This window comes from Acipenser ruthenus, chromosome 7, assembly GCF_902713425.1.
Source record: "Acipenser ruthenus chromosome 7, fAciRut3.2 maternal haplotype, whole genome shotgun sequence".
NCBI classification, from domain to species: Eukaryota; Metazoa; Chordata; class Actinopteri; order Acipenseriformes; family Acipenseridae; genus Acipenser; species Acipenser ruthenus.
Genome location: NC_081195.1, coordinates 1,058,446 through 1,073,525, shown reverse-complemented (window position 1 = coordinate 1,073,525; position 15,080 = coordinate 1,058,446). Strand labels below are relative to the sequence as shown.

Here is a 15,080-nt window from a genome sequence, read left to right as displayed (position 1 = left end):
ATACTCGCGGTATACATTTTATAGAAAGTGTTCTTGCTACAGAAGACATGCAGTTCGTACAGTAGCACTCAAACTGCGCAGCACTATAAGTATAACTGACTTGGCTGTCTCATATGCACTAAGCATACATGTTTGCAACAAACACAATTCAGTTTCCTCTTCATCTATGAACCTAAATGTTTGATTTCCTAGACTGCTCCAATCCCATGAGAGTATGCCACACAATTCAATGATATGAATACCCCTCTTGCAGCTTTAATGTTACCAAAGATCAAAGGGAATCAAAGGCTTGAGCAATTTTAATACAAATTAAAATACCGGAAAATGAAAGGCATGCATTTTCTTCAAAGGAATTTTCTCTCGATACATAACAAACGCTGTGGGAACATAAAAAATACCCTTATAATGAACTGGAAACGACAAAAAAAAAGTCCTGGCGGGTCCTTTATCTTAGCACCATATGTTAACACGTGCCACCGGAAACCACGCTGGAACCTCACGGGACTCCTAGGTCCCAGTCTGAGCTGTTCTCATGTATACTCAATCAGTTAGTTATTTTTTAAATATATGACTTAATTTCAACACAAATAATTCAAGACAGAAACAGATAATGTTACCAGAAGCAGAAATGTATAGAACTTTCTACCAATACCTGACAACTTTTGATGGAAATTGTTATTCATTTAATGGAATCCTTCCAATTTTCTGTTGTTCCTGATGGTTAATTCTTACAGCTTCTTACTCATTAATTACATAAAGAATTTAAAGAGAAACCAGTTAATAGCAAGTAAACATGATGCTCAAAAGCAAATAAAAACAGTAATTACACAACCTAAATAAGCCATTTTAAATAGCTTGAATATTCTAGAACCTTATTTATGAGAATACCATTAAACCCTTTAAATGCATTTTGCTATTTTTACAAAAACAGTTTATTCGTCAATCAGTTTATATGAAGCAGGATAGGGATCCAGTGAGAATAAAGACTCAATAATCTGTGACCACCAATCCATTTTCCAAAGTCAGAACCCGTATCACTACTTACCAGAATGTATTACCAAGCTCTATTGACACACAGGTCACCAAGATAAAATAACAGGGTTCCTCCCTTCTCAATGGTTTTTATAGCACAGTTAATGTGTTGTAATGTCATCTCAAATGTTATCCATAATAAAAAAAAGAATGTAGTGTGAATTGTAATGCTTGTGAGGAGTTTGAGTGTGTGATCAATTCTCTACCCCACTTTAGATACATATCTTATTTATAAACATTGACTATTCACACATGGAGCAAACCAGAATGAGCTTCAGCATTTGTTATGCAGGCAACAGACTGGTCCAATGGTCATCTGGACAGTTCCCTTTGCAGGCAGTGAAAAAACCAGCATGGGTCACAAGATCAGAAATTCAGTAAACACTTCCACAATAGAAAGTGCATCATCATTTATCACAAGTGTTCTGTTCTTTCTAAATAATCCTATCACTGTCTATTACTTTTCATACTCATTTTAGGACATGGCTGTTCCTATAGGTTTGCATTTGTTTAGCTGAGAGGGATTACAGGGAACGGTTAAAAATGGTCAAATTAATATAGTTTTAAAAGACACAGAGTAAGTAAGTACGCTTCTAGACATCAGCGCGAGATCCAATAACAAGAACTGTCGGTAGCGATCTCACTAGTCCTTACGTGACTAGGTCATTGCACTGATAGTCATGATGGGGTGGCTGCTGTAAAATCCCATACGAAAAAACCCTGGACTGCATGCTGTTTCCAATATTCCCAAAGTCTTCAGGAATACATTGCATACTGTGCATAAGGGGAATAAAGTATTTCTGTCAGTACTCCAGAATACTATTGTTTTTCCCAACGGGATGCTATGACACGCCCTCACCACAGCACTGCGGGGAGAGGCAGGAATGAGGCAGCTGCATGTGTCATCCAATGTACTACAGTACAGTACCTGTCTATTTCAGCAGCAAGTGGTGACATCGTAACCTGTACAGGGTATCCAAAGTTCATTTATTGTACCCCCCCCCCAAAAAAAACCCCAAACCCCACAACTGGCCTGCCATCCCCTCTCCGAATCACACAGGAGCATGACCCTGGACAGGCCGATATGATCACGATCTGCCATCTCATTAGTTTTAGTCTCCCACTGGCATCTCAACTCATTTGACAGGGCAATGTGACACAGCACTTGAGTGTGACTAAACCTGTTCCCAGGCATCTATACTGGTTACAGTAAGTAACTTTAATTTAACCCACAGTTTGTTAATCTAGTGCACCAGTCATTGTCATTAACATGAGCTAAAATGGCTTGAAACAGGGTAATTTGTCTCTGTCTTGTTGGAAACTAAAATCCCGCTTTGGGCAGTGTAAAACAAACAGGTTGCTTGAGGCCTCGGCCCCCTCTCTCTCCACGCTTTGCTCATCAGTAAATTAGGGCACAGCTGAAGCACAAATGTTCTGAACAGCTGCTGGAATAAGCAGGCATGGAGACCTACAAGTCAGCAATGTCGGCACAATTGGGAGGCCGCATGGGCCACTTTGTGCTGAATCACGCCGATGTTTCAGGGATGCTGAGCTAAGCCCATTAAGAGTGAGCCCCCAAGTAAGCACAGCTATCCATTTTTCCAAAGAACAGTACATGGTATGTTATAACAATTAACATACTTACAATACTTACAGTCAGGAAGTCCCAGGTGCAGGGTTTCCTGCTGATAAACATTATAAATGTTTCTAACCAATAAAATTGTGTTTATATTTCCGTCTATTCAGCCCTTAACCTTGCAATAAAGGAAAACGTATAATCTTTAAATCTAATTCATCAAAGAACAATTAAAAATACATTGTGTGCCTGCTGGGTTTTTTTTAATCAGTTTTTCTTCAGCATCCAAGTAGTTTCAAAACCTCCCAGTAACCTCATGTCATGGTGTGATCATGTGACTGGGACCCTTCTGTTTTGGTGACCCTTCTCAGTCTGCTGAGAGGGGTGTTCTACACCATTTACTATAAGAGTGTACCGTAAAGAGTCAAGTAACCAGGTGAAATGAATGAACGTACTGAGGAGCTAGGGAGCCTAAAGATGAAAAACAAGTGAAGGCAGTTATTTATTTCGGGATATATAAATAAATTATTCTTAGCTTGCCCAAATGACAGAAACCATGCCCTATCCACTCTTAGCTTTGCTATAGAAATACCCACGCTACCCTTCTTGCTAATTCCTAACCTCTGCGTGCATTCAACCTTGCCAGTCCTTGTTAAATCCTCAGCTGCTGAGTGACTGTGATTCTTGGCATATCAGTGCCTCCACAGCCCTCCCTCCTCAGTGATAAGAAGTACTCTTTCTGTTTCCACAGCTCTATTGGCTCCTGAAGATGGGCCATGAATAGAAACCACTTGGCTGCCAATGTGGCCGTACATTTATGGACCTACTAGCAAGATATGCCTCAGTGACTCGTCATGCTGTTTTCATCAGAGGGCACTGTCCTGATTTCTGTAAATTGCATGCACGGGTAAGAGTTATAGAATCCATCTATTATATTGAGTTTACATCAGTCAGATCGCCAGGGCTGTGAAGGTACTAGGAACTGAAGGCATTAAGCCAGGTAGAGCTTTCCAGGAATGGTATCCATGAACTCCTAATCCCAATGGATTTATACTGGCCCTCGTAAACTGTTTCCGTTGTCTAGTAGCAATAGACACAGAATACCATCTCTTGTCAAACCCTTCACCTTGTCGTACCCCCATCAATAAGGACGGTTTAATGCACTGATTTAAAAAAAACAAACAAAAAAAAAACACTTAACATTAAGCGACTCTAATTAGTGTGTATTTACACAGCAGTTACATATGTAAGGTGTTACCAACAGTGGTTTAAACAATGAGAATAAAGTCTCTATAACAGTGGCGTGCCTAATGAACTGCTAACTTGATTGCATTGATAAAAACGGGCTTTGAAAAAAACAGTCCTTAATAAAACTGTCCTTAAAACAGTCCATAACGTTTAGTGAATATGAATGCTTGTTAAAACATGGATATTTAACCTTGCTTGCAGTGTAAAGCAGCATAAAAGTTAAACACACACATCCTTTTTGCACTGGGTTAGAGCAGGGGGCAGCACAATAAACATTTCAACACCAATGACCTTTACTCAGCCACCCTTAGTCATATCAGTTTAGTTTGAGGCGGTGCAATCAGAATGAGCTCCACACTGGAGATCCCGAGGCATGCCTGCCTGTGCCTGTGTTCTGTGAGTGTTGTCTGCTCCACACTGGAGATCCCTAGGCATGCCTGCCTGTGCCTGTGTTCTGTCAGTGTTGTCTGCTCCACAATGAAGATCCCGAGGCATGCCTGCCTGTGCCTGTGTTCTGTCAGTGTTGTCTGCTCCACAGTGAAGATCCCGAGGCATGCCTGCCTGTGCCTGTGTTCTGTCAGTGTTTTATTAACAGATGCAATTGTGCACTGCACTGATTCTCAGAAGTGTTATGGGCGGTCCATGAAAATCTACAATACCAAGGTGAATTAATAAGGTCAGGTTTCTCGACTTCATGTGTTTGCTTTAATATAACTGTGTTGTCTACTGGTCAAGTTGAAACAGTTTCTGTTAAGACTTTGTCAGTGTGCTCCCTTAGTTTATAATGGAGCTACTGAAGTTAGGTGGTGCCTGCTTGTAAAAATCCCCTCAGAGATTGCATTGAGGAAGGAAGTGCCAGCGAAGTGCTAGACAGGATGCGCTAAGTCAGTTATTCCAACCTGCAAGGTACCTGTGAGGTTGAGTGAATCTCAATTGTTCCTCCATGCATTGGAAGAAGATGCAAAATGCCAACGGCTTTACAGTAGCTTTTTTTGTTTGACACCAGATCCTCTCCCTCTAACTTTTTTTAATGATGTATTCATTTTAAATGGACTCTAATGCTCTAATCTCAGGTAAGTAACGCCCCTGGCTTTTGTCATCTGTTTTGCCGGTAGTATTCATTTAAAGCTAATCTGCCCCTAATGGTTCCAGGAAAGAGAATTAAATGAAGTCCACTGTGAGATTAGCTATAATTACCCAGAGGTTTCAGGTCATGGGTTTGTGCTAGAAGTACCACAAATACTTAGATTTGGTATTTACACAAGCCTTTCTTTTTAAACTTCTACCGAAACGTGTGCGGTAATTAAAACATGTTTTAAAAAGGTGCGAAGATCAAGATACAGTCATAAAATGTTAAAATTCTAAACATCTAGTATTGTTTTTTATTTATTTACAGTGTCTCATCATCCATAATTTCCCTTTTTGACTATACTTTACTATCATACATTTCACATTAATGCATCATTTCCTATTGAACTGTTTTCAATAAATTATAAAGAAGAAGAAACTGCTACGATCATCTCATTGTCGTAAATGATTTCCTAAGACATATTCAACTCTTGTTCCTCTCAAGTTTAAATCAGGATATTGCTAAAGAGAGGTTATGTGCTCACCACCAGCTCTGCACATGCCACAACTGTTACTGATGTATCCCTTATACACATTTACAGCACAAAACCAGAGTAAACACGTTGTAGTAAAGCATAGTGCAATCATGGTTAAACAAGGTGACTAGCAGAGAAAACATGGTTCAGCACAGGTACAGTACAGCTTGCATACCTGACAGTTATTGGCTAACTTCCCACCTATTTCAGTTCATTGTTGCACCAGTCTACAGTATTATCTAAGATCCACCGAGTGCTTTCTCAACACCACAACATGCTCTTAATTGTGCAAAAATGTGACTTGATGAAGACATTTCCTCAAAGCACATGGTTTCTCAGAAGTTTAACAGATTATTAAGATCTCCAAACTTGTGCCTTAAACTTCAAAGTTTTAGCCCAACATGCCACAGTTATGATTGATATTATGTATTGTACCACCTGAAGTGAGTTTGAAACTGTAGCACAGCACCACACCAGGACCCTCTTGTCCAATTGTGAGTAATAGGATGAAATAAGTGAGGTTGTCTTCTTACCTTTGCAGGTGAAGCATTTGATATGGAAGTGCTTCGACTGGACTCGCAGCACCTCCCCTTTGCATGGCTCCCCACATTTATGACAATCGATCACCGGCTTCTCTGCCGGGTGGTGTGTGTCCTGTGCATGTGCCACTGAAACAAAACATACAAAACAAAAACATTAGCTAACCTCAACACCTACATTTAATATCATAACCATGAACAGCCTCCCCCCGAGAAAATCAACTGACTATTGGTCAGCAATGAAAAGCTGTCATTATGGACTGCAAGACAGGAGGTGGAAGAATTAAACAGTAGGCAATGAGATTATAGGCCTACAACCACAACTTGTACAAGCATGGTACTGTATGTAGATTACACCAGTGATATTGCATTAACTGTGCAGTATGGTTACTATTCACCAGTTGGTTAATCAAAAGCAATGGGATTAGGGACTAGGCCACCTTATTGCCAGCTTGTCTATCTAAGTAGAACCAGAAAACAGCAAGGTTAGCAGAAGTCACTCAAATGTTACTGATAGACTGGAAACTATATTGTAGGTTTTAAACTGATTTACCGCTAAGGCCTCCAGGTTAATCCATACTGACAGTATACCTACGGAAAACCAGAATGACTAAGCAGTTCAACTACAACTGACATTTGCAAATGTTAAAGTTCAGTGTTATTTATAGCCCTCAACAACGATACTTTGCATTTTGGATGAGATGCACAGAAGACAACGCTGAGTTGCATTTTGGATGAGATAATAATCTTTATTTTTATATAGCGCCTTTCATAGGGACCATCATCACAAAGCACTTTACAAGATACGAGACTAGGGTGTGTGAACTATGCATCAGTTGCAGAGTCACTTACAACAACGTCTCCTGCACAGAACACAACACTCTGGATGAGATGCACAGAACACAACACTGAGTAACGCTCCTGCATATCATATGTTTAAGTGACATTTCTTATGATGTTCTGCGTGGTGCAGCTGGCAAGGAAAGAGTCAGCAGAAAAGAACACCTGTAATTAATATATTATGGTTACCTGGTTGTATTAGTAAAGATTTTCAAGGTCATTATGCAGCAAGAATTATTTTAGCTTTATGATGTCAAGAAAAGGGTCATGAAGCCTCAAAGTTAATAGGGATTTGAATGGTTAAGGTTTAGTCAGTAGTCCTCAATGAAAAGAGCATTAGGACCTTCTTCTATTGCAAACTACTACAAAGGCTAAAAGTGCTGATGAAGACGAGAGCAGCAGTGCATTGATTATGACTGTGTGGACACAAGCAAACAAAGACTTTCCTGGAACGGCATGCAGTGAAGCAGCTACTGTAGTGACAGTGAACCGCCAAGATAACTCTTCAAAGGAAGAAGCAAATTCATATAATAATTATTGCTTAAAAAAATCTATATTTTAGTGGCGTTCCAGTTTGGAGAATGAAAAGAAATGCAACTGCATTATTAATAATGATATGATTGTTTTAAAGTCAGCACATAACTAAAGATGTACTACAATCCAGGACTTGTCAAATGTTAACAATAAATAGATGATGCATCATCAAGTGCCTTTGATAAAAACCTTCACTCTGCTCAGAAGTCCATTGTCTTTTCAGTACTAGTTATCACTCAAATACCAGTACAGTTAAAACCTACCTGCACTTCATGAAAGCAATATCTTCTATACAAGCCACAACAGCTGTCACACATAGACCATCAAGCAGGGGCTTTGCTGAGATAATCTAATCTTTGCACTGGTTATGGTCGGCCATTACTACAGTAGATTAGAAGGGGAAAGAATGCTCATATCATCCATACCCTTCCAAATACTCCAGCAATGAAAAGCATTTGGCAAACCCTAGTGAGATTCTCGCATAAGGCGGAACAATTGTGCATCCAGGATGCCTTAAGAATATTTGCTGCAAATGGGAAGCAGCTGAATAGTTTAATGTAGTCCCAGGAAAACTTCAGTTCCAACTGTGGAAGCCCATTATATCACTTGCAATACACAGCTGTGAAAAATGCAGCTCTTTGAGGGCAGACTGTTACCAGCTGTTTGTTAGTGTGCAATACTGAAGATGGGTGCCCTTCTTGTCTGTGGTTATTGAAATAAAGTGAATGCGTTTCCACGCACAACTTGACTTACAGCATTTCATTGTTTTATTTAGTTTTTTACAGATCATCACCCACACAGAGATGAAGAAGGTCACAACTAATCGCATGAATGTTCATGACATGTTCTCACCAGCAGGAGGAAGCACACTCACCAACCCTTTTCTCAACCTGGGTGATGTGTCATCACCCTCACACTACTGAATCGGTAGGATGATTCTTTAAATATAATTTCAAAACAATTCGAAATAAAATACCAAACAAGTCGCTGTCAAATTTCCTTTCAAGTGCTTGATAGCCTTTACGACACGCCAAATTGCAACGGCAATATCTTGTGAACTACTAGCCGTAAACCTGAAATTTAAATCGGAAGTTCACCCTCCCTTGATCCACTTCACCTCGAATGACCCTTACAGTAAGTCTCAATTTAAAGTGGTAGCCACCTTTTTAACTAAGCAACACCCGTAACCCATATAATTATCAAGAGAAGGAGTTACCTTTGCTATGAAACTCTAGAGGTAAAATAAACCCCTAAAATAAACCCCTAGTACAGAAAAACAAATGTTTCATCTTAATCCCCAATTACTCAAAAACTGAATGTTTCAGGCAATGAAATGATCTAGGCTTTGAATGCTTGCGGGAATTAAACTATTAATTAAACTAGTAGCACAGTCCATCTGGTATATACAGTACTGTATGTGTTGATCATTCGCATGCTGTTATTTATCATTTGTATTTTTTCACTTCTGGTATATACAGTACTGTATGTGTTGATCATTCGCATGCTGTTATTTATCATTTGTATTTTTTCACTTCTGGTATATACAGTACTGTATGTGTTGATCATTCGCATGCTGTTATTTATCATTTGTATTTTTTCACTTCTGGTATATACAGTACTGTATGTGTTGATCATTCGCATGCTGTTATTTATCATTTGTATTTTTTCACTTCTGGTATATACAGTACTGTATGTGTTGATCATTCGCATGCTGTTATTTATCATTTGTATTTTTTCACTTCTGGTATATACAGTACTGTATGTATTGATCATTCGCATGCTGTTATTTATCATTTGTATTTTTTCACTTCTGGTATATACAGTACTGTATGTGTTGATCATTCGCATGCTGTTATTTATCATTTGTATTTTTTCACTTCTGGTATATACAGTACTGTATGTGTTGATCATTCGCATGCTGTTATTTATCATTTGTATTTTTTCACTTCTGGTATATACAGTACTGTATGTGTTGATCATTCGCATGCTGTTATTTATCATTTGTATTTTTTCACTTCTGGTATATACAGTACTGTATGTGTTGATCATTCGCATGCTGTTATTTATCATTTGTATTTTTTCACTTCTGGTATATACAGTACTGTATGTGTTGATCATTCGCATGCTGTTATTTATCATTTGTATTTTTTCACTTCTGGTATATACAGTACTGTATGTGTTGATCATTCGCATGCTGTTATTTATCATTTGTATTTTTTCACTTCTGGTATATACAGTACTGTATGTATTGATCATTCGCATGCTGTTATTTATCATTTGTATTTTTTCACTTCTGGTATATACAGTACTGTATGTGTTGATCATTCGCATGCTGTTATTTATCATTTGTATTTTTTCACTTCTGGTATATACAGTACTGTATGTGTTGATCATTCGCATGCTGTTATTTATCATTTGTATTTTTTCACTTCTGGTATATACAGTACTGTATGTGTTGATCATTCGCATGCTGTTATTTATCATTTGTATTTTTTCACTTCTGGTATATACAGTACTGTATGTGTTGTACACGATTTAGTGCATGGAAATGGTTATCACCATCGTTACGCATGCAAAAACAAAATGAAATTAGGCCAATGAAATTTCAGTATGAATTGAATTGAATTGAATTGAATGCCTTTATTGTCACTATACACATGTACAATGAGATTAAAAACCACTCCTATTTTCAGTGCCAACATGTACATAAGATAAATAAGATAAATAAAATAAAATAAATAAATAAATATAACAACATAAAATAAAATAAATGGACCCTTAAAGAAATTGCTTTTATTCACCAGCACAGCACCAGCACTAAAGTATAGCTGGTTTTCAGAACACTGTCTATATGGTGTCTCTTGAGCAAATCCTGTCTGCAAAACTCCATCAATCAGGGAATTTTTCATTTACGTTCTGTTCTTATGAAGTATGCAAATGTGACTAAACGGTTACCATCTGGCTTGTTGCCTGCCCTGCAGTTAGTCTCAGCACACTGCATCTCATAGCCTGACACCGTCTGCTTTACATTCTTGTGGCTCCCCAGGATGCTCATAAGAAAAGACTAGGAAAGTAAACTACTGATGATAGACCTTCTAATACAACTAATGATATCACTGGCTACATGGTGAAACAAGCCAATGCCTGCTATTTTACTGGAAGGCAAAAAATACAAAGTTAATTCTGAGAGCATCTTTTAAAATAGAAGAGCACCCACAAGAAGCCGCTTTATCATGACTGGACTGCAATCATATCATCTTTACAGTAAATAACTCTACATGTGTAAGAGGGTGGAGGCTGGGCGTGAATCTAATTTCAAGACGGAGATGGCTTGAATCACCACCACTGTACCTAAATAGTAAATGGTCTACTGTACACTCTACATCTACAGGAAACAAGACCAATCATCTAATCATTTTCAAACAGTTCACATATCCGCTACCTGACAGGGCATGGCGGCCAATCAGGAGGGATTGCCTGAAAGTACAAACCTGCTCGCACATTGCTGCCTTAACATCCATATCTATGCAAGCATTTTACTGGGATTCAAATCAGGTATAAGTGGGGATCTGTTGAACTGCACCAAGGCATACATCCATCCATCCATTATCATTTACTGCTTAGTCCTTTACAGGGTCGCGGTGAGCCGGAGCCTAACCCGGCATACACAGGGCGCAAGGCGAGAGTACACCCTGGACGGGACGGCAGTCCATCGCAGGGCACCACACACACACTCCAAGGCATATAGGATGGTCTTATTTGCAGCTTTGTTAAATTAAAATAGTTTATTCCTCAGTATCATACATATGTAATAAAACGACAAGCCACAGTGCTAATCCACCTAGGTTTCTCTGGAGTAAGCATGTGAAGCATTCTTCAGTGCTTCAGAACTTAAAAACAAGAGACTACAGCCACTAAGCTGACAGCAAGTGACGATAGAGTCCATTGCACTTAGAATAAAACAGTATTATTAATACATGCCTTTAGAATAGGGTTCAGATTTAACATACTGTAGCTTGGGCAGAAGTATGATGGGTAGTCTGTGTGCCAAAACAGATGAAACCAGCAACCTGAATTAGTCTGGTGTTAGTTCTGCTAAATTATTGAGTATGCCATTAACTGCCAAACTAAAATGCACTTGAAAATCCTCTGAGAAAACAGAGAGCTGGAAGACAATCTTTACCCTTACTTTAAACAGCAGGACTACTGAAAGGAGCTGGAGTTTCTGAGGACTCATTGGCATTGGAAACCTGCCTTTCCTGAGAGACGGATATTGGTTTTTAATAGAAATGGCCTTCCTGAATATGGTTAAATAACACCTTGTTTCTGTAATATGAAGGAAGTCCAATTTGACACTGCCAGGTGTACAAACTCTGTACTTAACACTGAGGCCCCATCAAAAATACCTCAGGCTGGGGGCACCATTATCTGCATTCATAAGTCTCATGAAACTTAAGCCAGCGTGCCTCTAGAGATTCTCACATCTCATCACTAGCCATAGGTTTTGAAGAATGTCCTTATCATTGCACAAGCCAAATAACCCTCCATCAGACTAAACACATGCTTTATCTTCTTTACCAGGAGACAGTTGAAGTCTGAAGACAGGGGACAGTGATGAGATGAGGACAGTGATGTAGAACTGTCCTTCATTTATAACGTACTTTCTAGGATAGAAGGAAAGCCTACCTTCTAGAAGACACTGATACATCACACACAACCAGCTGTGGTTACTGTAGACTGCTTGTTACCTGCAAAGAATCTGCAATTATAAGTACACTGTAGTTACAACACAGGTCAAATACTGCATAGACATGTTTAAACTGCAGTTATACAGGTGTTACACATAATGGTGCTGTTTCAGACAGTTTATTCCAGATTGAACTTTGAAGTGACGTTGCTTTGTTTACTATTTGCTAGTGATTTACTTAAGGTAAGGCGAGGGTTATTCACAATGTGTTGCTGAGTTTACTGTTACTAGTAATACAATTTAGATAATGACTCTACTTAAACATTCAGGTTGATTAATAACGTGGATCATAGAAATTTGAAAAGTGCTTCTTCACAAAAGAGTGTAACACCAAACCACCAAATGAAGTCCAAAACCACATGTCAATGTGTCACATGTCTTCCATCAGACTTCTGTATAATTAACGCATCTTGCAAAAGTCGAACGCAAGTTGAGTCACATCTCAATGCTTAGCAAGGTTCCGATGTCCTCTGTTGGAATAACCTTCCCACTCTGTTCAGACATTACTTCAGAGAGCTCCAATACAGGAGGAGGGGAGATTAACCTGTCAGTTCACATCACTGGCAAATTCAAGATAAAAAATAGGACATGAAAAGAGACATTAGCTGCTACCGATCCAAAAGGACACTTTATTTTAAATAGTTGGATTTCAAACAAACTAATAAATAAAAACCCCAGTAGATGTGAATCTCTTATAAGCTGCAACAATGTAATCAGAACTCCAATGTACATTACATGCGTTACGAAGGGATACTGCTGGCTAGAACTGGAATGACGCACGTACTGCATAGCGAGTAATAAATATTATTTTTTATTATTATTATAGCAGCTTAACAGAAGCTTTGGTTTGGGATTTTATATCTTAGAGAGAGCTACAGTACCATGGAAGAAGGCTGTTTTTAAAATGATTCAATAATTCATGGCCAATAGGTCAGCTTTGCAAGTTGCTTTCTCCTGCAATAATTCAAGTGGTTTTCATTCAGGAGAAAAGACCTGTGAACAGTAAATTATTTGAGAAAAGCACATAAACATTGTATTTGTATTGTCAGGGAAATAATGTGCTCTTCTCTATTTCATAAGAATTCCCCTTTGCATGGAAACCTTACTGCACTGTGGCAGCTAAGCAAGGCATTTTGACTTTGTTATAGAAAAATCTCCACACATCCATAGCATGTATGGACCTCCAAGCACCTCTCATATTGTGAGTAACCCTTAAACTGGGAATGACCCTCACAATCCAAAAAATTCCTATTCGGATTTAAAAGACCTTTACCCTAAACCTAATAATATCCTTATCTGAGCATTTGAACGTAAATGAGCTCTGAGCCTTACCAGCTCACTCAGAACGTACAAGAAGTCATCAGAAGTCTTTGTCAAGGGTTGGTGTAATGAATCAGTAAGCCTCCAAAGTAGCTACAATCTAACCAACATTCACAAGGAATGTACTAGCTGTTCATGAAGATATGAATCATCATCAATGCAATATTGCCTGAACCCTTTCTGTTTTAATAAGCACCCTTATCTGAATAGGTTCTATGTCGTGTTTCCTAATGCATTAATTGTATGACTGTCATTACAGTAAAAAAAACACATCAGACAGAACACGTTAGACCCGATAACAATTCATATTTTCATTTCAACTGCAATGTTAATGTAATAGAATAGCTCATAGTACCTATTGCTGGTGTAATACAGTAGAATAGCTCATAGTACGTATTGCTGGTGTAATACAGTAGAATAGCTCATAGTACCTATTGCTGGTGTAATACAGTAGAATAGCTCATAGTACCTATTGCTGGTGTAATAATACAGTAGAATAGCTCATAGTACCTATTGCTGGTGTAATAATACAGTAGAATAGCTCATAGTACCTATTGCTGGTGTAATACAGTAGAATAGCCCATAGTACCTATTGCTGGTGTAATACAGTAGAATAGCCCATAGTACCTATTGCTGGTGTAATACAGTAGAATAGCTCATAGTACCTATTGCTGGTGTAATACAGTAGAATAGCTCATAGTACCTATTGCTGGTGTAATAATACAGTAGAATAGCTCATAGTACCTATTGCTGGTGTAATAATACAGTAGAATAGCTCATAGTACCTATTGCTGGTGTAATACAGTAGAATAGCTCATAGTACCTATTGCTGGTGTAATAATACAGTAGAATAGCTCATAGTACCTATTGCTGGTGTAATACAGTAGAATAGCCTATAGTACCTATTGCTGGTGTAATACAGTAGAATAGCTCATAGTACGTATTGCTGGTGTAATACAGTAGAATAGCCCATAGTACCTATTGCTGGTGTAATACAGTAGAATAGCTCATAGTACCTATTGCTGGTGTAATAATACAGTAGAATAGCTCATAGTACCTATTGCTGGTGTAATACAGTAGAATAGCTCATAGTACCTATTGCTGGTGTAATACAGTAGAATAGCTCATAGTACCTATTGCTGGTGTAATACAGTAGAATAGCTCATAGTACCTATTGCTGGTGTAATACAGTAGAATAGCTCATAGTACCTATTGCTGGTGTAATAATACAGTAGAATAGCTCATAGTACCTATTGCTGGTGTAATAATACAGTAGAATAGCTCATAGTACCTATTGCTGGTGTAATAATACAGTAGAATAGCCTATAGTACCTATTGCTGGTGTAATAATACAGCAGAATAGCTTGTAGTTTGGAAGAAGACAAACATTCTGCTTTCTTGGCGCTTAAAACAGAGTACAATTGCTAATAGAAAAGTTCCTAAACTCAAGCGATAAAATTGTCCTTTACCGTATAGCCAATCCACGCACCTTTTTAAACTCTACTACTTTACAAGCAGTACATTCACTCCTAATTCCTTGCAATACCCAGGCAAAAAAACAAACAAATACACAAACACATACTTTGTTAGTTTGAACTGATAGTCAATGTACACTAAATACATTCAAAAGTCACTGTACG

The 15,080-nt window shown here is 38.4% G+C and overlaps 1 protein-coding gene across 33 annotated transcripts in view; it reads right to left on the bottom strand.

Annotated features, from left to right (window-relative positions):
• LOC117415467 (actin-binding LIM protein 1-like) overlaps positions 1 to 15,080 on the bottom strand; it is a 99,387-nt gene that overhangs the window by 51,385 nt on the left and 32,922 nt on the right. For all 33 annotated transcript variants that reach the window (XM_059026031.1, XM_059026027.1, XM_059026028.1 and 30 more), the window contains exon 2: positions 5,994 to 6,128. In XM_059026031.1, the coding sequence (XP_058882014.1) occupies positions 5,994 to 6,128 (135 nt within the window). The remainder of the gene's footprint in view (positions 1 to 5,993; positions 6,129 to 15,080) is intronic.